Source organism: Semicossyphus pulcher, unplaced genomic scaffold (assembly GCF_022749685.1).
Source record: "Semicossyphus pulcher isolate SPU_LCO1_2020_fin unplaced genomic scaffold, fSemPul1.0.p SCAF_12, whole genome shotgun sequence".
Classification (NCBI taxonomy): domain Eukaryota; kingdom Metazoa; phylum Chordata; class Actinopteri; order Labriformes; family Labridae; genus Semicossyphus; species Semicossyphus pulcher.
Genome location: NW_027211626.1, coordinates 23198693 through 23222359, shown reverse-complemented (window position 1 = coordinate 23222359; position 23667 = coordinate 23198693). Strand labels below are relative to the sequence as shown.

Here is a 23667-nt window from a genome sequence, read left to right as displayed (position 1 = left end):
CTCCGACATATTTGATTATAAAACAAATATCTATTGTCCAACAAAAAAAACATCTGTTTACATTATCTTGGGTAAACTGTGGTAGGTGGCTGGCATTTTCTGTAATGAATTAATAACAGAAATAATTGCTAGTTGGAGCCTTAGCTTCACCAACGCTTCAGTAAAGTGCATCACTGCTCATGCAACACTGTTTCCCCCACCCTAGGGTTACGAGATGGTTAACAGGTAAGACCTTTTTTAACTTTTTCTAAAAAATTATTTATTGCAATATACAGTAAGCCTTTTCAGTTTCATCTGTAAAAAAATATGGAAACATGATGTTGAAGACACAAAGATCCTATGGTGTAGCAAACTAGAAACACTGAATTGCTTGGCTATAATGGGTCATGAGGCGAAAAGGTGCAGCAAATCCAAGGGGGGGAACAAACCCAGGGCCCCAAAACTCAAACTTACTGTTCGGCTTATTTTAATAGGTCTTATAAGGAGTTTTTTTTAACTTTTTATGAAACCGTGAAATTAAAACTGATGCATCTTTATGAAACCGCAAAATTAAAACTGATGCATCTATATGACTATCAGCAAAAAGGTCGACTATTTCTATGTAGTTATTTTGAATGCTTTTGACTTTTTCCACCGAGTTGCTGTCAAACCAAGAGATTGACAGCATGCTGCCAAAACAGCCTTTGTTTACCATTCCACAGAAAAGATTCAGTGAGTGATTTGTTTGACTGTAAAGAGGAAGCAGGATGAGATTTTTCATTAGAGAACACTGCTTACAGATGTACAGGAGAAGATCAGCAATGAGATGAGAAGTTCTGCTTTGTCCACAGCCAAGATGGACACAAAATCGAAGTTTCCCACAGTAGCATCAATTAATATAATTTTGGAATAGGCAGTATGTGGGCATAAGCGCCTTGAGCAAGTTATGCTTAATTACCTTATTATAAAACCAGTCTTGGGGGGCTTTGGTGTCAAAATGTAGCTAGTTATTCAGTTTTGTGCTTATATGTTGCATATTCATATGGACTTTTATTTACGTGACAGAAACGTATGGGTGGTAAGTTTTTTTGGATAAAAACTGAACAGAGCAGTGGAGGATCAGAGAGGTTAGACTGGGGCAACACTTAGCTCATTTTGGCTCTGTAGTTTGGACAGTTGTTATTCTGAAGGGTGTTCATGCTTAACACATTGATTAGTAAGAAATGAACTACTGCAGTGTAAAAAAATAAATATATGAAGATATTTTTATGTACAAAAGGAAGATTCAGACTTTTTAAAATTAGTTTGAGCCTGGTAATAAAGTGCTGTTTTCTGTGGATGGGAAACCAAAACAAAAGGACAATAGCAGGTTTTCTATACATTTTTGTGGATTCTTCAGCAGTTCAGAAGGAGCATAGGCGTCTGGTGGAAGCACTCAGTTCATAAGCTCCTTGACTCTTCCTGAGCTTCACCTGCGCTGGAATCTGCAGAGAAAACAAAAACTCACCTGGTCGGCTCCAACAGGTACAACACAGATTTAAAATGTCAGTGACAAATAAAGTGACTGCCTATGGTGCTGGGTGATAAAATCATAATCATCCCAATGTTTTAAAAAATCAAATTAGCACTACAATTTTTGCTTATGCATATAACGCTTTCGTTGCTTCAATGATATTCACTCACAAATGAAACGTATATACTAAATACTAGATTACAGTGAAGGTGAGTTTGAAGTGCTAATTTGATGTAAATCCCAACTAACAAGGTCTGTGGTTATTCGGTTATTCATTTTGTCTGAGGCATCTGTTAATGTACTGTCAGTAAATAACTGAAAAAGATGGTAATTTCTTTTCTGAAATATTCACTCTGGCATCATATCAACAATTTTGTACAGAGTAGACCTAGGCAGTGACATGGAAATCTTTTGTGCAGTGTGCAAAACATGCAAGTTCTAAACTTGGTTAAGAATTCTGTTCCTGTAACATCACCGCATCTGTGCCACACCCAGTGTGAGTAGGTGCGAAGGCCCGTTCAACACCGCTTACAGTTTGAATTTATTTTCTTTTTTTTTAACTAAGACAGAAAAACAAAGCACCATCGTTCATAATAAAATGTGGATTATTGATAGCAAGCTTTTATTTCAATCACATTTGCCTGCAGTAGAAACAACATTGTCCATGTATCATGTATCATGTTATAGCAATAACATCAACAAAAAGTTTGTAAAAAGATCTCACTGCAGGTTCTAACATCCTGTTCAAAAAGAAGATGAAAAGAATGAAATACAACAGCAGATGAGTTGATACCGAGTTTATTGTTTCAAAACAGACTTGTTTTCCATATTTAGCAGCTTATAGTTCCTGCATGACTAATGCTAGACAACTAATACTACAAACAAGACTAGAAACTTTATAGAGTTAAGAGCTTGAAAAAAATTGTTGCAGACATTATCAGTGCGACTGCCTGTCATTAGAAATTAAAACAGAAAAACAGAAAAAGATACACATCTTAACAGTTCTCTGAGGCCGCGTTCACCTCCATTTCCCACTTCTCCAGAAGATCTTGCAGATTCAAATTAAAAACATCAATGCCTTTAGGGGAGAGATGGACACCATCTGCACGATACAGACCTGTGTTTGTGCCACACCTAATGTTGTCATGGGTCAGTGAGGTGCCGCCCAGCTCAGAAATTATGTTTTGGATCCTGCGATTCACTGTGGTTCGGATCAGATCTACTTCGTGGCTGTCAGCTGAGTGCCTCCACACCCTCCGAGGGAGGATGTTTGACCACACAAGGATGCACTGTGGAAAGATGCTTCTCATTGATGTCAGGTCCTTCTTGACGGAGGCCAGCAGGTCGGTGGGACTATCAGTACTCAGATCATTGCCGCCCAAGTGCATGATGAGGACGTCAGGGTTGGGCCAAGTGACCTTTAGCTGGTGGAGCTGGGGAAGTAGCTGGGACCACGTCATGCCCTGCATGCCCTTCCACCAGATGGCCACCTTGCTGGGGTCCATTCCCAGCTGCATACCTACCTCCGGAGACTTGGCCCTTGACTCTGCCCAATACACGAGCGAGTGACCACAAATCCAAACATTCTTGGGCTCAGTGCTGATTGGCTTGCCTAGAAATTTTAACAGAATATATTTGTTAGTTCCATAGCCTTAAAATTGCTTGCATTTGCAGTTGATTCCAAACTATCTCTTACATTGGACCTCTAAAGTTTGGACTGTACATTATTCCACTAGCTGGTTTCAAGAAGAACTGTTAAACTGGTCTGTAGACTTTGGCCTGTATTTGTGTTTTGAACTACACAGCCATAGAACAAACTTAGAATGGTCTTCATTTCTGTGAAGGTTCTCAGTCATCCAGGTCATGGTAATTCTAAGCTTAATCCAAAAGGCAACTGGACTTCTTGCAGACGTTTCACCTCTCATCCGAAAGGCTTCTTTAGTTCTAACTGACTATGGACTGTGGTAGGGGAGCCAGCTCCTCAGGTCAGGACTCAGCTGTCCACCAACATATAAAGGATTGAAGACAGTAAGGTTCACATCCTGGCCATAGAAGACTGTTGGTTCAAAAGAGATGTCAAGGAAGTAAACTATGTTAGGCCACCACCTCTGTTAAAGGATGGTTTTTCTAGCTTAAGACACCACCTATCACCCATTTACAATGCAGTGTTGAACTCTCTGCCCAAAGAGCTGAGATCACACTTGCACTCAAAGATCATGTGAGCTCACTATCAACACCAGTGGGTACTAACGACTCTCAAGCCGTTTTCCCACTGGTCACATCCAACTTTTTTGCTTAATGGGTAAGGCTACAATTGGCATTCAGGCCCGGGTCAAATGATTCTGCAGTAGACCCAGGTAATTATCGCCTCGGCTCCGATCGGCATTGATGGGAACACAAAGACCGGGTCAACACGCTAATCTCCGCTCCCTTTCTGGCGCGATGCTATGATCCGTCGGTAACTTCTGAGACTCCCTGTCATCTCAGTTACAAATTTAACCTGTCTCTGTCCAAGCAGTGCTCAAACATCGTTCCAAATTTGTCAGCGCCTTGTTTGATAAACAGACTGAATTAATTATAGATCAAATAAAGACCTAACCACCATAACATCTTCACAGTTTACTAACCCTGTTTCGGGTGCATTTGTGATGTCAGACGGTGACGCAGCAGAAAAGAGACCAACAGAAGTATACTCCACTGGCAATGGGAACAGAGACAATCGGCATCTATAAGCAGGTCTTCCTGGGTCTAAAAACCTGCGTCAACACACTAATTTTAGATGGGAAAGGGGTATCAGTGATACTGGGTTTCACAGCTCAGGCTAACGACTCACCCCTGATTACATATCTATTCGCATACTAATGACCTACAGAGGCTTATACTTCTAGCTCTGTCCACCAGTCAGTTAGAACTGAGGAAGCCTTTTGGATGAAATGGGAAACATCTTGAAGAACTTCAACCAAGTCCAGTTGCCTTTTGGATTAAGCTTACAATGGTCTTCATTGTCTTCCAGAATCTCTTGATTTTTCCCACTGTGGAAATAATGGACTAGAGATTCTGGAAAAAAAAACACTGATATCATGAATTGTGACAGTTAAGACTAAAGCCAGTTGATCTTTGGGAAACCAGCCAGAGATTTTTACAGTCTACCAGTAAAACAGCCCGGTTTCTGGTTTATTATTTTCTAAAACTTTTTCCTTCAGAAGACCCTTATTTGTATTGCAAAAGGAAAGTGAATCTAGCTTCATAGGGCATTGTTTAGGATTAAGGGTTATCCATAAACATCGGTGTAAAACCAGAAGAAAACCTACCGATCACAGGAAAATGTTTGTGATTGATGTATCGCATGTATTTAGGAATTACATTTGTTCACTTAAATTTAGCTGACTTAAGTGACTATTTGTAACTTAAGACAAGTAAAAACATGACGGAAATTTGGCTGATCAATCAATGCAATGAAGAAATTAATGTGATTACCTACCTCAACTGTCAAGAAAATACATTTTTCAATTATGCAATATGCAGCCTTTTTCCTTCAAACCCTTCTCAGTCACTTAAAAAAACTGTTATGATAAAATACTCATCACAGAAAAGATGTGAATAGCTTTGGGTGAAATTTAGCTTTGTATTTAGACTATAGTGTCTCCCTAGCTAACTGTCGAGTTTAGGATAGTCAGTATATGGAGAAATTACATGCAACAAAAATTGCAACATATTTCTAAAATTAATTAGAATCCTTATATTTATTTTCTTTGAACCCATATTAAAATTGCTAAACTAAATCTAATTACAATGTTCAAACTCACTTCAAAATTTCATTTTTGATTAATTCAAAATTGCAAAACGTAACACTATTCTGCCTGATGTTTCTTATGGTCTGACATTCAGAGTCCAGTATTTCATTTAGAGAAAGGAAATGGAATTGAATATCTGAAAAAAACTTTTTTCCAAGTAAACAGGCCATACATTGTGTCCCACAATTAGTATGTTTAAGAACACTGATTTAGAAATGGCATTTGGGAGATTTGTTTTCCATTTCTGTTCCCTGACAACATACTGGACCTCATCGTCTTCACTTTAGTCTAAAGTAATCCAAGGTGATAGTCTGGTTGTCCATTCTTTCATAGTCACAGATCCAACATGGGAAAAGAAGTTACCTGAGCAGCACGTTTAAAGGCAAAGATGAGACTTGCTGTGTGATCACAGTGGATTTAAATGCAAATAAGTGAGAGGAGTGACAGATGGGCTATTGTAGTTTGATTGATGGAACTGCAAAGTTAGGCATTCATACACCGACTGGCACATTAATTCAACAATGGAAGCGAAAATATGGACCCAAAAGCGCAGTCTAGATAAGAGTTCACAAGCCTGGTAATGTCTTAAAACCTGTTATAATATACTGCATTATATTACATATACGCATGTAATGACAGGACACAATAACCTTAATAAGAACCTCAGATGTCTACCAGCAGCATTGCATTGCCAAATTCCTTGACTTATAGTCAAGTCTAAAATGAGTTTAGATTTCACTGACTTAACTTTAACATCACTAATTAACTGCTGAAGATTAGGATCTCTAAGAGTAAAATAACTGAACGCTGCTAAAAGCTTTCTATGTTAGCTCACTGAGCTAACACAAGTTTCACAAAACTAAAGAAATAGGTAGTTCGCTTCTCAGTAAGGCTCCCGCTAACAGCCATTAAAGAGGATAGGCTAAAACGTGCTGATGTAATATACTACTTTATTGGGCTAAAAACGTTTTGTTTTTTTTTAAATAGCCCCTAAATCAGCTACATATAACTTAAAAAGTGTGGTAAAAAATTATCACTATGATATCACTATCACTATCAAAATGTGTGTCTTAATTATTTATGGTAGATATGGGATTACTTACCGTATTGGTGACAGACTACCAGTAAATCGTGCCTGAGGTAACTAAAGTTTATAATCCAACTGGACCCTAAAACATGTTACAATATATCTACATTAGCTTTCTGGGCTAACGTAGATTGTTTTACATACAAAAAGGAAAAGGGCGAACATAGCCTAGAATCCAACAGGTCCCGATATGTAATGATTAAGCTAATGAGTGTAAGATACTGAAGTGATACGCTTAGTTTGAAGGCTAAGATGATTCAAAAGTAAACTAATTCAGCTCAGACAAGATGCTGATCATTCTTACTCAAACCTATTCTCAATAGTCATGGAGCATAATGTATTGAAAGAATCACAATGACATCATATAGGACCCCTATAGTAAAAGCTATCTATGTTAGCTTCCTGAGCTAACGTTAGTTTCAAACTGGAAGGGCAAGGTACTTGAAAGCCCAGAATACAAATAGGTTAGTTCAAGTACAGTTGACAGTTATTAAATTCAGAAGGTAGGTAATTTAAGTTGATACGTTGTTTGGTTTACACTTGGTCTAAACTTTTAACAACTGAAGCAATTTAGTCAGTTCTAATGACCATGGCATTGAAAAGATATTTAGTTGACCACTTTCTTTGTAAATGACAGACTGAAAATAAAAACTGTATATGGAAAGGCCCTAACATTGACTGGTAACAATATGACCCTAGATCTTTGAATCTAGGCATTTTTACCACACTATGATCCTGACTATTAAAGCCATGTTTATAAAAGCTGACTTAACCCTAAAAGTCCTACTGTGTCCCCAACCAGATGAGTTCCTCATACAGTTAGCTTCATGCTACACAAAACCTCATCTAGTTGATAGTTATTACATCCAGAAGGTAGGTCATTTAGGTTGATAGGTTGTCTGGTTGATATATCATATACGTGGTCCAAACTTTTAACAACTGAAGCAATGTAGCCAGTTCTAATGTCCATGGCATTCAATAGAAGCATTATTTACTGAGTACAGATATTTAGTTGACTTTGTAAATGACAAAGTCACGCAACACTGTACATGGCTTTAAATTGACAGCTGCTACATTACATTAAAAGTTCTTGAATTCAATTTAGATTTCACAGATAAAATATGCTGGATAAATATGAAAAAAAAAACTGAACTTGGTGATGTGGGAATGTCTTCCAACATGCCATCCTTACCTCTGTGAGACAGTCATGACTTCAGCAACTCAACATTATTTTTATCACTCTTAACCTGGCCTTGCATAAATCAACTTGATGACAGACTCGGATTTAAACATTCAAGGGCTGGAACTTCGACTTGGATGCAGGGTTTGGTGGCTGGACTATACTGCTTACAAATGTCATGAAATAAATGAAACTGCATCTTTAACTTGTGGCAAAACCATCCAGCTAAGTCACGATTACATTTCGGCATCTGGATCTTCTGTTAAAACATCACTCAGTTTGACAGAAACAAGATGTTCAAGGTTCAATGAGCTCTTAGCAATCTTGACTTACCCTCATTTGTCTAAGTTATACTTGGCTCAAAGACTTACCACAGTCAAAAATGTGTTATCCTTTATATGAGAAGTGTAACAGAAAATTCTGTAGATAATTAAAAAAGAAACAACGGGTGAATTTGACTGACTAGCGATACATAACCCACATTAAATTGCAATACAACTGTATAGCGTTCTTACAGCTTTAATAATGCAAGGATAAGTAAGGACTTTATGTGAAAGGGCTCAGTATGGCTTTCATGAACATGGCTTGTAAAGCTGCATGATTGATCAATATTGAGATCATGATTATTAACCACGATTGTTTATTAATTTCAGCGACAAGCAGCGCTTTCAGTTCCATTTTGTACTACATTCCGCATGAAACAAACTTAAAATGAGGTTCTTTACCTGAATTGGTGCATCTTTATATTGGTGCATCATCAGTCTCTTTGAATATTATTTTTTCTTGCTTAAAATCACTTGCCCTAAACTCGAATTACCTCCGGGAGACCAGCTTTTCGTCTTGTTCCTGACATTTGACTTTTGTTTCACCAGTCTTTGTTGTTTCCTCTTCCACTCAAAATCATAGAATTAATATTCGACTCATTGTGCAGCCCTAATTGCTTGCATTTCTCTATTTTTTTCCATTTTCCCTGGAATGAAAGTTCAATATGACAGATGTACGCAATGCATAGCCATAAAAACAAAGATCCAATTTATGAAAGACAATGATCTGTAGTAGAACTATTACTACTAATCACATGTAGCATTTTCTGGAGAAAATAAAAAATGTATATGGAAAGGCCCTAATATTAGCTGGTAAAAATACGACCCTAGATTTTCAAATCTAGGCAATTTTTACCACACTATGTCCTTGACTATTAAAGCCATGTTTATAAAAGCCACTTAACCCTAAAAGTCCTACTGTGTCCTGGACCAGATGTGTTTCTCCTACAGTAAGCTTCATACTGCACAAAATCCTTATCTACTTAGAGTCTAAAGTATTGTTTGTGGGCATTTAAAGATTTTGTGCTCGCAACAATGTCAACTAAGTAGCTAGTGGACTCGAACGGCTACCCAAGTTAAAGCAGGAATAAGTAGTGTAAGTAAAGTACTACATACTTACAACTTTGACACACTGCAACCTATCACGACTACAAAGAGTAGTACAGATTGAGCCCGGCTGTGTATCAACAAATACACACTTAAATCCAAGATTAGCAATGGCAGTTTTAGTTAGCCGGAGGAACTAAGTGACCACTAGCTATCTACTAGGGCTAGGTATCATACCTAAATAATTTTTAGCACTGAAAAAATGTAACTTTAGTTACTATAGTACTGAATACTGTCAGGTGAAAGTATGAGATATTTTCTTAAAATATACAGTGTTGTATCAATACTGACAGTCCAGTACCAGTATTTGTAAATTCCGAACAATACGTTACCTTACTGAGTTCATGTCTATCTTAACCTGTCCTAATCTCATCTGACAATATAGTGCACCCTTGACGTCCTCTAACTGTAAAGTTAGATACCAAACAGAGTTACCATATGACGAGGAAAAAGATGTTACTTTGTGGAGTTGAAATTGCAGTTGGCTTCTTTTCTTGATCGCTGGGATGAACCACTTGGCTCGGCTAACTTGTGTGGTAGAAATACGACTGACCTTTGTAGAGCAGCAATGCTCTTAAAATGTCAAGGTAACCGCCAAGACAGCTTTATGGCTCTGTGTCAATTTCTCGCAGACGTACGTGTGAAGGGTTCTGTTACTACGCAAGCGGTTCCGCTGTAGCTGCCTGAAACTCCTTAGCAATGCATCCATATGTTTGTGCTACTGGGAGAGCACAAGAGCAGCAGCTAGAAAAATGTATACCAACAAATTATTTCCACCATTTTCTGAAAACTAGGTGAATTCTACACTGAATTCTTAATTAATCAATAAATTACGACCTACCTTGTGAGAATCTATAGTAAGGCCGAAGACCACCACGCACAAATCTAGCTTAGCACTAGACTCGTCTCTACCTCAGAGCTTTACATAAAAAGGCCCTGCTAAACATGTACATTCTTAAGTTAAATTTAGATAGAACGAAGCTATAATTTGATTATGCTATCTCGTAACATTACAACCTCATCTCCGGAGATGTGGCTTGTAAAGTATCCTTGTGTCTTTCTTGCCAAAGCCTGGCTAACTGTTTAGAAGAAAGAAATCTTCAGTCAAGTACATGGCTTCTAAATGTAATATATATGGCATGCAGCTTTAAAGTGTTAACGTGAATATGCATTTTTGTCTTTGAAGAACTAGCACGCCAAGAGCATAACCGAATGCTTAACTCTCATATTCTAAATTCAAAGGTTGCTAGTTAGCCTAAGTAAAATGTATATGTAGTTCAACAAGTTTTATACCTGGGGAGATCAGTGTGCCATCCTTGTTCTTCTCTCCTTGTTTCCTGCGGGCTAGCATTTCCTTGTACTGCTGCTCTCTCTTTTCCAAAATCCTCTGGTTATACAAATCCAGCTGTAACATACACACATTTACCTTGTTAAAGCTTTATCCTTTGCAGCTTAACATGGAACATAATTAGAGCATTGCCTAACTAGATTACCAAGGAATAAATGCTTTGGAAAATTTGAATATTTGGATTACGGACAGCAGATACACATTCTTAGCAAAACACTTAAAATACAGACTTTATCATTATCTCAAAGGAACCAACAAAACCCCTTGCAATTTATGTCAAACCCAAACCCTTCTTATTGCTGCACTAAACCAGTTTTTGCTCTTCCAAACCAGTTGTCTTTTTTATTCTTGAGTAGATCTAACAGTACTTGTTCAATACTCATACTCACTACTTTTTCTTTACTTAAAAAATGTAAGCACAATAGTACCACAGCTAGTCATACCTTCTCCTTCTGCTTGGTCTTTATGTCATCTTCAGTCTCTGCAGACGTGTGAGGACTGGAGACTGATGGGGACTCTGTGGGTAAACTGAACTGAACCGATTTTACTGGTTTGGCCTGTGGATGGACAGCCAGAGATTTCACTGTCTCAATGACCTTCAGGCATCTGGCTACAGTTGTAGAGATCGTTGATTGGTCACCACTTGCAGCACTCGATGTTACTGGTGTTGATGATAGTGGTGTTACGAAGGCAGTGGTTAAAGGATGCAAAGGACTTGAGGAATTAAGCGGGGAATCTGCAGGAGACTGACCAACAAAAGGAAAGACTGTATGACTTGAGGGTGCAGTGAAAGGAGGTTGTCCAGGAGGGCGATGGAGTGGAAGCCCAGGAGGAGGCCCTGGGGGAGACTGTCCAGGACGCCGTGGAGGTGGCCCAGGAGGAGGTCCTGGAGGATGCTGTCCAGGACGCCGTGGAGGTGGCCCGGGAGGAGGTCCAGGGGGAGGTCCTGCAGGAGGTCCAATTCTCTGGAGTGATTGATCCGCAGCAGAAGGAGCTAGAGTTCCCATGCTGGGGACAGTGGAGCTCTGTGCTAGAGGATTAAGGGGAGTAACTCCAAGGGGCCAGCTGATTGGTGGGGGTGGCCCGGAGGGAGGTTTCACTGGAGGACTGTCAGAGGGTGTGCTTCTTATTGTCTTGGTAAGACTCTGCATCTGTTGCGCCTTCTTCAGGGCCCCCAACTCCTGCTGGTCCAGAAATCCTTCATACTCTGAAAAGGCTTTATGTCTGCTGAGCGGCTCCAAACTAGAGGATCTTGCAGGGGAGGGGGACTGGATGTGATCTGATTCAACGGAACCAGTTCTACCTTTGCGCAGTTCTTCTCCTTGGGAGGACAAAGTCTCTCGTTCTGTGGATGAGGATTTTGGGTAATAAATTTTCTCTTGGGCTCGAATTGCCAATTTGGACACATCTCCTGTACTTAGCTTTAGGCCAATTGTACGGAGTAAACTCTGGATCTTGTCGTAGGGTTCGGCCTGGTTCTGTGGTTCCACATTTGTTCTCTCTACTGAAGACCGCAGAGGCCGCAGAGACATTTTTTCCCCTTCCAGAGCTTGACTCCTAGTGGGTTGCTCCTGAGCCAATCCCACTATACGGGAAAAACCCCTTCCATCTTGAAGTGCCCGCTCATGAGGCAAAAGGTCATCATTCACATAAACTGGTTCTGATTTCTTTTCTGCATCCACCTTTTTATTTAGCATGTCAAGGAAGCGATCAAGGGGTGGTTTCTCAGCTGGAGGTGACTGGCGTGTTGTTGTGTTCTTCAATTGGGGAGATGGGCTTCTCGGAGGCGGCTCTGTGGGAGAAGGGGGTCTAAAAGGGGGTTGGGAAGTGGCTACAGTATGTGTCAAGGAAGACTGGTTGGAGGCAACAGGGCCTTGTACAGATTGAGAGGAGGTTGAGGGACCATGGGGTTCAGGAGAATGGCTACGTTTGACAGGGTGATACGGATCATCAGTAGGTCTGTCTTTATAAGCTGGGTCATGGTAGCGTTCATCATAGGGTTCATCATAAACATCGTAGCGATCAGTATAACGGGAGCTTGCAGATGGAGGGCCAACATAGGGAACTTCACCATACAGATGAGTTTCATAGGGCCGGTCACCATACGGACGGTCACCATAAGGCCGATCAGAGTAGGTACGGCTGGCATATGGATCACCGTAGCGGTCACCATAACGCCGATCTTGGTAAGAACTGTATGGCTGATCATAGTAGGGATCATCATAAGCTTGAGGAGGACGATGGAGGTACTCAGGCCCGTCCGGTCTTTTCTTTAGGATGGATCGGACTGGTTTGTACTCAGTGAGTGGGACAGAGATCCTGCCATGGTCATAGTCTATGCAGGTTCTCTGTCCAGGGTCCAGTCCCCTTGGGTCTACGTCAACCAGGGACTTTTTGTAGGCAATCATCTCATTAAGCTCCTCTAGCTCCCTCTTCTTCCTTGCCAGCTCGTCGTCCATGACACCAACACGTCTGGGTGGTGGGCTCAACTCCCTTCTTCTCTTGTGACTTTCTTCACACTCTCTGCTGATTTTGCTCCTCTTCTTGCCAGACCTGTCCTTGCTTCTCTCTCTGCTCCGGCTGCGGCTCCTACTGGGGCTCTTGCTTTGGCTGCAACTCCTACTGCGGCTTTTAGTAGGCCTTCCTGACCTCTCCCGGCTTCTGCTTCGCCTATATCTACTGCTTTTACGATCACGGTCAATGCTGGTGCTGCTTCTCCTTTTGATGATACGTCCAAACTTGTCTCTGGGAGGACTCCTGCTCCTACTTCTACTCCTACTCCTGGCCTTTATCCTACTCTGACTCCTGCTCCTGCTCCTGCTTCTGCTTCTACTTCGGCCATATCTATGCCGAGTGGTACTGTAATCCCTTCTGCTGACACTGTTCTTGCTGTCCTGAGTTCGAAGGTTCTTCACCACAGCCTTCAGCTTATCCGTCTCTGGTTTGTCTTTCCTGAAATGGGAGAAGTGAGTAAGACAGATTGTACACCTGACTGTGTTTCAAAAAAACATACAAAAATAAATTCAATACTCACTCGGTTTCCTCTGAGGCTTTTGTAAGCTTGATGGTCATCTATCAAGGAGAAAATCACATTATATCATGTCATATCATATATCATATCATATAACAAGAAACTAGTAAATTATTGAAGGTCCTAAAAACACTGCAAAAACAATGAAGGTTTGCCTTAGACCCTAAAATCATATAACTAATACATAAATTAACCCTTACTGAAATTACATGGGAGCTGGACAAATGTACAGTTGCAAGAAAAAGTATGTGAACCCTTTGGAATTACCTGGATTTCTGCATAAATTGGTCATAAAATGTGTTCTGATCTTCATGTAAGTCACAACAATAGACAAACACAGTCTGCTTAAACTTATACCACACAAACAATTATATGTTTTCATGTTTTTATTGAACACACCATGTTAACATTCAAAGTGCAGGGTGGAAAAAGTATGTGAACCCCTCGGCTAATGACTTCTCCAAGACCTAATTGGAGTCCAATCAATGAGAGGAGATTGGAGGTGTTAGTTAAAGCTGCCCTGCCCTATAAAAAAACACACACTCGTTTTGAGTTTGCTATTCTCAAGAAGCATTGCCTGACGTGAACCATGCCTCGCACAAAAGAGCTCTCAGAAGACCTACGATTAAGAATTGTTGACTTGCATAAAGCTGGAAAGGGTTAAAGAAGTATCTCTAAAAGCCTTGATGTTCATCGGTCCACGGTAAGACAAATTGTCTACAAATGGAGAAGGTTCAGCACTGTTGCTACTCTCCCTAGGAGTGGCCGTCCTGTAAAGATGACTGCAAGAGCACAGCGCAAAATGCTCAATGAGGTGAAGAAGAATCCAAGAGTATCAGCTAAAGACTTACAGAAATCTCTGGAACACACTAACATCTCTGTTAACGAATCTACCATACGTAAAACAGTAAACAAGAATGGAGTTCATGGGAGGACACCACAGAGGAAGCCATTGCTGTCCACAATAAAACATTGCTGTACGTTTGAAGTTTGCAAAAGAGCACCTGGATGTTCCACAGCACTACTGGCAAAATATTCTGTGGACAGATGAAACCGAAGTTGAGTTGTTTGGAAGGAACACACAGCGCTATGTGTGGAGAAAAAAAGGCACAGCACACCAACATCAAAACCTCATCCCAACTGTGAAATATGGTGGAGGGGGCATCATGGTTTGGGGCTGCTTTGCTGCCTCAGGGCCTGGACAGATTGCTATCATCGACGGAAAAATGAATTCCCAAGTTTATCAAGACATTTTGCAGGAGAACTTAAGGCCATCTGTCCACCAATTGAAGCTCAGCAGAACATGGGTGATGCAACAGGACAACGACCCAAAGCACAGAAGTAAATCAACAACAGAATGGCTTCAACAGAAGAAAATACGCCTTCTGGAGTGGCCCAGTCAGAGTCCTGACCTCAACCCGATTGAGATGCTGTGGCATGACCTCAAGAGAGCGATTCACACAAGACATCCCAATAATATTGCTGAACTGAAACAGTTTTGTAAAGAGGAATGGTCCAAAATTCCTCCTGACCGTTGTGCAGGTCTGATATGCAACTATAGGAAATGTTTGGTTGAAGTTATTGCTGCCAAAGGAGGGTCAACCAGTTATTAAATTCAAGGGTTCACGTACTTTTTCCACCCTGCACTGTGAATGTTTACATGGTGTGTTCAATAAAAACATGAAAACATATAATTGTTTGTGTGGTATTAGTTTAAGCAGAATGCGTTTGTCTATTGTTGTGACTTAGATGAAGATCACAACACATTTTATGACCAATTTATGCAGAAATCCAGGTAATTCCAAAGGGTTCACATACTTTTTCTTGCAACTGTATGTGAATATGTTGCACATGGATAGTGACAGAAAAAACAACAAAGGAAAGGGGATTTTATAATAAACAGTGGAAAGGTCTGTAGAGTATGGCTTAGTGAAGGCACTACAAAAGGGAGACTAAGCAGGTCAGTAGTTTACAGTAATCTCCAATTCATGTTTAACTTTAAATTACTTAAATTAACAAATTATAAATCAAACAAAAGGCTCATGTATATGGCAGCTTGGCCTCAACTTTCTCCTTCCCGAAAGAAAAACCCAAATGCCTTTATAAGGCGTTCAATTAACACCAAGACTACGATAGCAAGTACTACTGCCCGGAAGGTTGACACACATTATTCTTTACACAAGAAAAAAAATTACATTCTAACTCCTAGCTATTTACTGTACTTAATGACTTCAGAGCAGGTAAGTAACTTAGTAGCAGATCAACCCTGAATGTATTTAACAAACAAAAAGAAACTCTCTACAGAAAACATAAACTCTTCAGTTGCTTTGAACTGTAACATAGTGGAAAAAAGGTGGTGTAATATGAACAAGGGAAAGTGGGGACTAAAAACGAATTAACAACATAAACAGTAAACAGAAGAGTGAGCTCTTCATTTTAACTTGCATCATTAACTACGTAAATGTAAACCCAGTCATTCTTACCTTCCCTTTAGTTGCTCCGACACCGCCCAATTTACGAACAGGAAGGAAAACACTCTCAGTAAAACGTTTTATCCTGATGGCCTGGTTCCCACCCTCTGCCGTTTCATGCTTTGAGAGACAACAATACACGTTTTAACACAGAAATGCTAACGATAAAAATGCATTATACATACAAGGACACCATTTCCATTCCAGTGTTATTTGTTTATGCTGGACATCCTCTAGAACGCTTCATTAGACACCAGGGGAGAAAAACTGAGAAACACTCTATAGGCTATATAGAGTGCTTTTTTGCTGCTGTTTTGCTTACTATACAACATAGTTTTGCAATCTTTTGCATTGCAAAATGGTTTCAATACACGGACACCAAGTATTGATCTTTTATTGTAGAATTACGGTTATATTGACACACAAATTATACTTTAAGCAGAATAATAAAAACAAGTGCTTCCTCTGTACACTAGATGGTTAAATGTTTCTAGTATGAAGCCAGCAGAAGTCAGAAGTTTGTTTCGACAGGAAGTGAAAAATTCATTATTTACTTTCAATTGCTGAAGGGGTTGCTTCGCTTTCTTGTACAAATTGCATCATTTAGAATACATTTAATCAGGGGTCTCAAACTCAATCAGAGAGCGGGCCGAAATTAAAAACTGGGTCTTAGACGAGGGCCAAACGGGGTCAACATTTTTAGAACAGACTTAAATAAACCACATTTTTATCAGAGGTATTAAAACAAATTAGTCATACAGAAATTTGAACTTAACTGCTCCCAAGACATCTGAAAGAATTAAAAAAAAAACAAGTGTATCGAAATGAAGAAATGAGATCAAATTTAAAATAACAAACATCAGCATCAAAAGTTCATCAAAAAGTTTTAACACACGCATCAAAAACAGACAGAAAATATATATTATTTGTCAAGAAAATCTTAAATATTGTTTATTACAACACCATCAAGCAAAATTGATTACAGGGAAAAGTGAGAAAAGAAAAAATATATTTAAGTGCACTCGGCTCTTATTTGCCATAGCGTGATGCTTGGCATCTTTTCTTGGCTGCAGGTTCATTCATGTTTGGGGTCAGGTTGTGAGCTGTGGACACTCTCAGGATGGAGTGAAGGTGTACATCAGTTGCTGACACAGGTATGTGCTTCCAAGAGCATACGAGCAGCTTGTAAGCAGAGCTTGGTGCAACGTTTCAGAGTTTTATTAGCTCCATTTGGATGATTACAGGTGCTTAAGTCAACTACAAGCGGATTACTGAGCAGTTCAAATTTAAATTTCTGAACTGCAAAGAGATCGGCAAGTGAAGGGGCCGTAGCCACTTCCGCTAACCCAAACACACACTTAACTTACTGAAAAAACAGCAAGGATCTCGCTCGCCAGTGTGTTTAACAGCAGAACAGCCTCTCTGTGTTGGTCTGAGGTTAACGTTCACAGGTACGGAAACTTCAATGACTGTAGTGATTGTTTTAGTTACGTTTCCACCTGCGGATCGTCCTCCACTTTGCTCACCCAGAACTGATTGGCTGCAGGAGCCGAATTTGTCAACAGAGCTGTCAATCATCTTTTTAACAGCATCAAATAACTAATTAAAAATAAACTTGTCAGAAAATTGAACACTTGGACGTAAATCAGCATGATAAGAACTAACTATAATGACAGAAACCATGTTTGAGAAAAATTTATCGGGTGTGTATTTTGATTTTATAGTTTGACCGATGTCCCATCTGTTAACATGGAGGAGGCGGGCTTTATGACCTATACTGCAGCCAGTCAGCAGGGGGCGCTCGAAATGTTTTGGCTTCACTTTTAGGGAGCTGTCATGTCGTCCATCTTTTTATACAGTCTATGGTTGCGCTGCACAGAAATGCCATCTCACACAGCTGATGCTCGCAGGTCTTGATTGGTGCGCACGCTGTTGCAGTGCATTTGGGGATTTGTAGTATCAGCGGTGTGCATGCTGCATACCCGCAGGCCAGTTATGATAGACAAATGATATTACCTCGCGGGCCAGATATAATTGTACCCCTCGAGTTTGAGACCCCTGCATTTACTAGTACAGTGGTCCACAAACAGTTACATTCAGCTGATGAATATTCAGAGTTGGACTATGTAGTCTGTCATGTTCAGTTTGGCATGTGCATGCAACATGAAGTCAGTTTTTGTGTGACAGGGTCTAGTTGAACTAAATTAAAAATCAGTTTTTGATTCTGACTCAGTTGTGGCTACAAGCTCTGGATACTTCAGGATACAAATATCTGAATACTTAGCCTGGAGCTGTTCTGACTTCTTTAATCTTATAAAGAACCTCGGCTGTCAGAACTCTGACGAATTTTAAAAAGAAAAAAAATGAAAAGGATGTGCTCACCGGGACGACACTGAACTCCACTTTCTCATTCAGCTCCAGTTTCTTCTTCTCTATCACCTCTGACATGTGGAAGTAGAGCTGAGGGTTCTGAGTGCACTTGATGAGCCCGGAGTTCTCAAAGAACTCGATCACAATCCCCTGTTTAGATAAAGACATCAGACACACAAACTAATAAATACCATCATAGGGTTTGGCTGGTTTTCTGATCTACATCCAGTCCCAGTTTGGATTGATTATGGCTCTACAGCTGCTCTGACTCAAACTACACCTTTGGTAGTGTTTGTAATATTTAGTTGTACAGATGTTCTTTAAAAGTCTTACGTGTCGCCGTTGTTCGATGGACTCTTCGAAGGAGTCAGGGAGAATTTCCACAAAAGTTGCTCGTTCCTCTTTGGTCTCCTGATGGGTGGCGATGTTGAAACGCACCTTCAGATCAGACACAGTTCATGATCAGAAGTGTAACATCAGGAAGTAAAGAAACAAACTTCCTAAGACTGCCCATTATTCCAGTACTGTGGACTTTTATCACGACACACCCGCTGGTTATTTCTACCCGACCACACCCCCTCCTCTTCTCACCTTGTCTCCGTCCAACATGGTGGCAGTGCTCAGCAGGTCATTGGGACCGAACGAAAGCTGTTTCTGTTGACCGTCGATGGTCATCACGAGTCGCCCCTCACCTGGGTCTAGTTTGGCTTTTCCTCCAGCATCACCTGACTGATCGTTCTTCTCTTCCTCATCCTCCTTCTTTATCTCCTTCTTTCCCTCCGCTCCTTCCGGTTTTCCTTCTGTCTCGTATTCATCGATTTTCTCCACCTTAATTTTGACCTGCACAGAAATACATGAGTATTTTATGGCTAAATTACCTTCATTTTAATTCTCTTGTACAATATATTATCATAAACTCCAGAACTTTACCAGGATTTTCAAGACCTGCAGCTTTTTATGGGTACCTGATTGGGAAGAGTTGTCCCAGCCTCAGCACTTCCCATTTCCTCGTCTGGCTCCTTCTTGATCTCCTTGCGTGGATATTTGGAAATGGCTTTGAGGACAGTGCCGTCAAATCGCTCCTTGCTGATGTCGTCCAGGCTGTTGGGATTTCTTATTTTAAAGCCAAGTGGCGTCCACTGAAAGACGAAAGGAGAAAGGAGAGAAGTCGGAAACACCATATAAATAATAACAATCATACTTTTTATTTCAGACTTTAAAGTCTATTTTCTTTTTACAAAGCAAACCTCCTCCTACTTTTATAACTCTTGATTCAGAGACTCTGACACCCGCATGAAAAAGTAGAGAGTTCAGGTGGAGCGACACGTGCGAGATCAGGCCTGTGATGGTAACTTTATAAAATGAAAGCTCACGTCTCCTACTTTCCGTTGGCACTCACAAACCTCACGCCGTGTGTGCTCGACATTTCGCCGACAGCAGCCGGAACCACAACACGCGTCATAGCACCGCGCCGGAAAGGGGGTGGAGATTAGCGTGTCGACCCGTGTTTTGTGTTCCCATCATTGCCGATCGGAGCTGAGGCGATAATTACCCGGGTGTACTGCAGAGTCATTTGACCCGGGTCTGAATGCCGATTGCAACCTTTCCCACTAAGCAAAAAGCCGGTGTTAGCGGGTGTTTGACCAGTGGGAAAAGGCTCTACAGCAAACTCTACCTTTAAACTGAACTTATAAAATCAAACCAAGTTAAACTGAGCTAAACACTGAATTTAAAATTAGAACATAACCAAAATGAATCTGTATCTAAACAGAGTACTGAGTAAACAGTTTACTTTTTCCTGATTCATTTTAACTTGTCTGTTTCTTACTTTGCATTTAGCTGCTGCGAGCGCAGCTGCCACCTCCCCCTTCTTCTTCTTCTCTGCCTCTCTCTCTTGCTCCATCTCTTCTTCCTCCCTCCTTTTTCTCTCGTCCCCCTCCTGTTTCCTCCTCTCCTCCTCATCCCGTTTCTTCTTCCTCTCCTCTTCCTCCCGTTTTTTCTGCTCCTCCAGGATTTTGTCCTCCACCCTCTTTGTCCTCAGTAGCCTGATGGCTCTCTTTTCAGATTTCACCTGCAGAAAAACAAAGCAGAATATGAAACTTACTCACTTTCTGTCCTTTATAGTCCAGCAGGTTCAGTTCGGTGTCTGTCAGACTCACCATAACCATCGTGAACTCCACCTCCTTGTGGATGTCTGAGGCGTTGAACCCTGTTTCGCTGAAGTTCTCACAGATGTCGAAAGGAAGCTCGCCGTGCTTCTCAGAGTTGACGATGCCCGTCTCAGCTCCCAAATAGGTGATGATGCCCTGTTTATCAATCAAGAACCCATAAATCAACAAAGAACCACCTCATCTTCACTGTGACAATGTGTGATAGAGGATAATATGCGAGTTACCAGCTCTCTGTTCTCTTTGGTGTAGCTGAAGGTGAACGGGATTTTGGGTTTGATGTTTGCCGCTCTCCTCTTCCTGGTCACCATGTCCACCAGCAGATTTATCAACACGTGGTCGTTCTTCAGCAGAGTGACTCCACAGTCCCGGTGGTCGAAGGTAACGTTGGTCCTGACGGGGCCGATGTTGGCGTGGATCTGGCCCGGGTAACCCGGCATGTTGGGCTAGGGAGAGAGCAGCGTCAGGACAGCAGGCAGTGACACAGACTAACTGCTTGTCTACATTTAAGTATAGATTAAAGATACGAACCAAAATTCAGCTTTCAATCAAAACCAAACTATATGCTGTGAGCTTATTTAACTTTAAGGAAACCCATTTCAGAATCGACATACTTGTGGAGGTCTGAGACTCAACTCGACAAGAATCCGACAAAATTTAAGACGTGGCTAAAAGTAATTGTAATAGCTATTCATGTTAGCAACGTGAGCTCCATTACGCCCGAAACCCACAGGATCCATGTCCGGTGCGTTCCGTCTGTGCCACGGTTCTGGTCCAAGCAGCTGGATTCACGAGATCATGAGATCGCGGGAGAACATTATTGCGCGAGAGTTGGGAAAAATCACGCGATAACATCAACAGAGCAACACACAAACAACAGTACCGAGGTTGAATTTCTGCTCATCTGCATATCATTCCGTTATTTTTGTGCTTCGACCACTACTTAATTAAAAGTTTTCTTTTTCCAAGACTTCAGTGCGTTTGTGTTAGAAAATGGGAGTCTGTACCGGTCTGCACATGGTGTTTTATTTTGAAATGACCGGATGCTCTATGCTGTTTTCCTGTTTGGAAACTGTTTTCCTGTTTCCATTTCATGCATCACTAAACAACAACTAAAAGTAAGTCCAGTGGGGATAAACAACGACCAACAATGACCTGTGTGATGTAACAAGCCGTGTCCAGTCTCGCTCACCGTGGGCTCGATAATTGTCTGGCTGACGATGCCCTCGTACAGCTCCTTGTCCAGCTTCATGTTGGGCCCCAGATCTGCCTTGCAGATGGCCCTCAACTGAAGAGGCTTGTTAGATTCGTCCTCGCTGTCGTCGTCTGAGTTTTGTGCTTCGGCCTCGTCGTTGGCGGCGGCGACGGCTGCAGTGGCTGAGCAGAGAGTAAGGAGGAGGGGCTCCTTCACTCGCCGGATCCTGATCGCCCGCTTCCCCGATTTCAGCTGAGGAGAGACAAACAAAAAATGCTCACCGTTTTAGGGGCCATGTAGACAACCGATAGCTTGAGAGGTTGCGCTACTGTCTTGCCCATTGTTACTAAGCAACCAAAACCTTTGCAATGTGATGATCGAGTGTATTGATGTGAATCTACGTATTGTTGATTTGGACATTGGGGCATCTTGCCGACATGCCTCTTGCAAATGCCATCCATTGAAATTCATGAGCTGCAAAAGACTATAAAGAACAACCCGAGAAGGGAAAATAAAGTCGGACTCCTCACCGTGATGGCGGTGAACTCAACCTCCTCATTGATGTCCTCGGTGGTGAACTCGACGTCGCTGAAGTTCTCTTTGATATCGAAGGGAAGCTCGCCGTGTTTCTCTGACTTGATGACACCTTCGCTGTCCTTCAGGCTGACGATGACTCCCTGCAGAGGAAGAATACAACAAACACTGACTCAAAGACAAAAGAGAAGCCGAAGGTTGTAATAACAGATGATCACTATCATGAGGGTAAAGTCAGATGTCTTTAATGAATTTAATCATACGCGCCTGGGGTTAAAACATTTTAACTATGTCATTAACTCAGACGAAAGATGTGAATCAGGACAGAATTGGTGAAGCGAGTCAGCTGCCGTTAAAGCTGTAAGTCTGTTAGATCTGGTTGTGTCTGAGTGTTTTTGATGTCAGCAACAGAAAGCAGCTCGCACCTCCTCCCTCTCCTCCTTGGTGTGCTCAAAGGTTGAAGGGATTTTGGGTTTGATGTTGGTGGCTCTCCTCTTCTCGCTGACGATGTCAGTCAGCAGGTTGATGAGCACCTGGTCGTCCTTCAGCAGCGTCACCGTGCTGTCCTTGCTGTCAAATGTCAGGTTGGTCCTCAGCGGCCCGATGTTCACGTGAACCTGCCCTGGGTACTGACGCTCGCCAGCCTGCGGACGGACAAAACCAACAGGGTCAAAAACAGGAAACAGGAAGGACGGTCTGTTCCAACTCTAAATTGTAAACGGACCTGAGGCTCCACGATGGCCTGACTGACCACCGCCTCGTAGATCTCTATGTCCACGTTCTCCGTTCCGCCTGGAGCAACTTTTACATCTGTCGCTATGAGACTGTTCTGTTTGGAAACAACAATCACGTCAAACCCATTTTAAACAGTGAGTTTAAAACATCAGAAAAAGCTGACAGTGAAAGTGAGTTATATGAAGATTATGAAAGTACCAAAACAAAGAACAAAAGGATCGCATTTAAAAAGCTGTTATATCTAGCGAGTGTGCAGCGTGTTGCTTACCTTTTCTTTGCAGGCTGTGAAGTGAACTCTGACCCCTGGTGTCATGGCTTTGGGGTTTCCGAAGAAAGCGGCAAAGCTGAAGGTATACTTCTCGAGATCTTCTCTCTCGATGTAACCAAAGGTTGGCTGAGGATCAGAGACATCTGATCTCTCACTTATTTGGGATCTCACAGGAAGCGCTCAAAAACATTTGAAACAGGCAACTCTAACACACAACACATTTCCAGGACCCCAGGAACCATGTCAGGAACTCCAATTGCACTTAGACCAGAACCAGGGACTACATTTAACTTTCCTGGCTCCCCAAAAATCCCTGCTCTGAGAACTCCCAGGAAGGTTTAGTAGCACTGAGTGTCACCGGCTGGTCACACACAGATCTCAGTCTGCTACAACAACAGTTTGCTAACAACTTAAAAGATGATGAACACGCAGACGCAAATATCTGTTACTGCGGTTTTAAGTTCAGGCAAAAATATTAGCAAAACCTGATATAAGGTATTTTTAAGCAGCAGCAGAGACGTTGGCTTTAATGAAAAAACTACTTCCTGACACAAGATTTTAAGC

The 23667-nt window shown here is 41.4% G+C and overlaps 1 protein-coding gene across 1 annotated transcript in view; it reads right to left on the bottom strand.

Annotated features, from left to right (window-relative positions):
• The window catches only part of znf318 (zinc finger protein 318), a 42876-nt gene that overhangs the window by 17275 nt on the left and 1934 nt on the right, over nt 1–23667 (bottom strand). The window contains exons 5-21 of the mRNA XM_069659097.1: nt 23104–23229; nt 22825–22929; nt 22526–22744; nt 22097–22243; nt 21564–21818; nt 20599–20817; nt 20363–20509; nt 20032–20274; nt 19169–19342; nt 18795–19043; nt 18537–18641; nt 18216–18353; nt 15846–15953; nt 13366–13403; nt 10775–13283; nt 10277–10388; nt 2493–3104 (exon numbers count right to left, since the gene is read on the bottom strand). Of these exons, the coding sequence (XP_069515198.1) occupies nt 2493–3104; nt 10277–10388; nt 10775–13283; nt 13366–13403; nt 15846–15953; nt 18216–18353; nt 18537–18641; nt 18795–19043; nt 19169–19342; nt 20032–20274; nt 20363–20509; nt 20599–20817; nt 21564–21818; nt 22097–22243; nt 22526–22744; nt 22825–22929; nt 23104–23229 (5506 nt within the window). The remainder of the gene's footprint in view (nt 1–2492; nt 3105–10276; nt 10389–10774; nt 13284–13365; nt 13404–15845; nt 15954–18215; nt 18354–18536; nt 18642–18794; nt 19044–19168; nt 19343–20031; nt 20275–20362; nt 20510–20598; nt 20818–21563; nt 21819–22096; nt 22244–22525; nt 22745–22824; nt 22930–23103; nt 23230–23667) is intronic.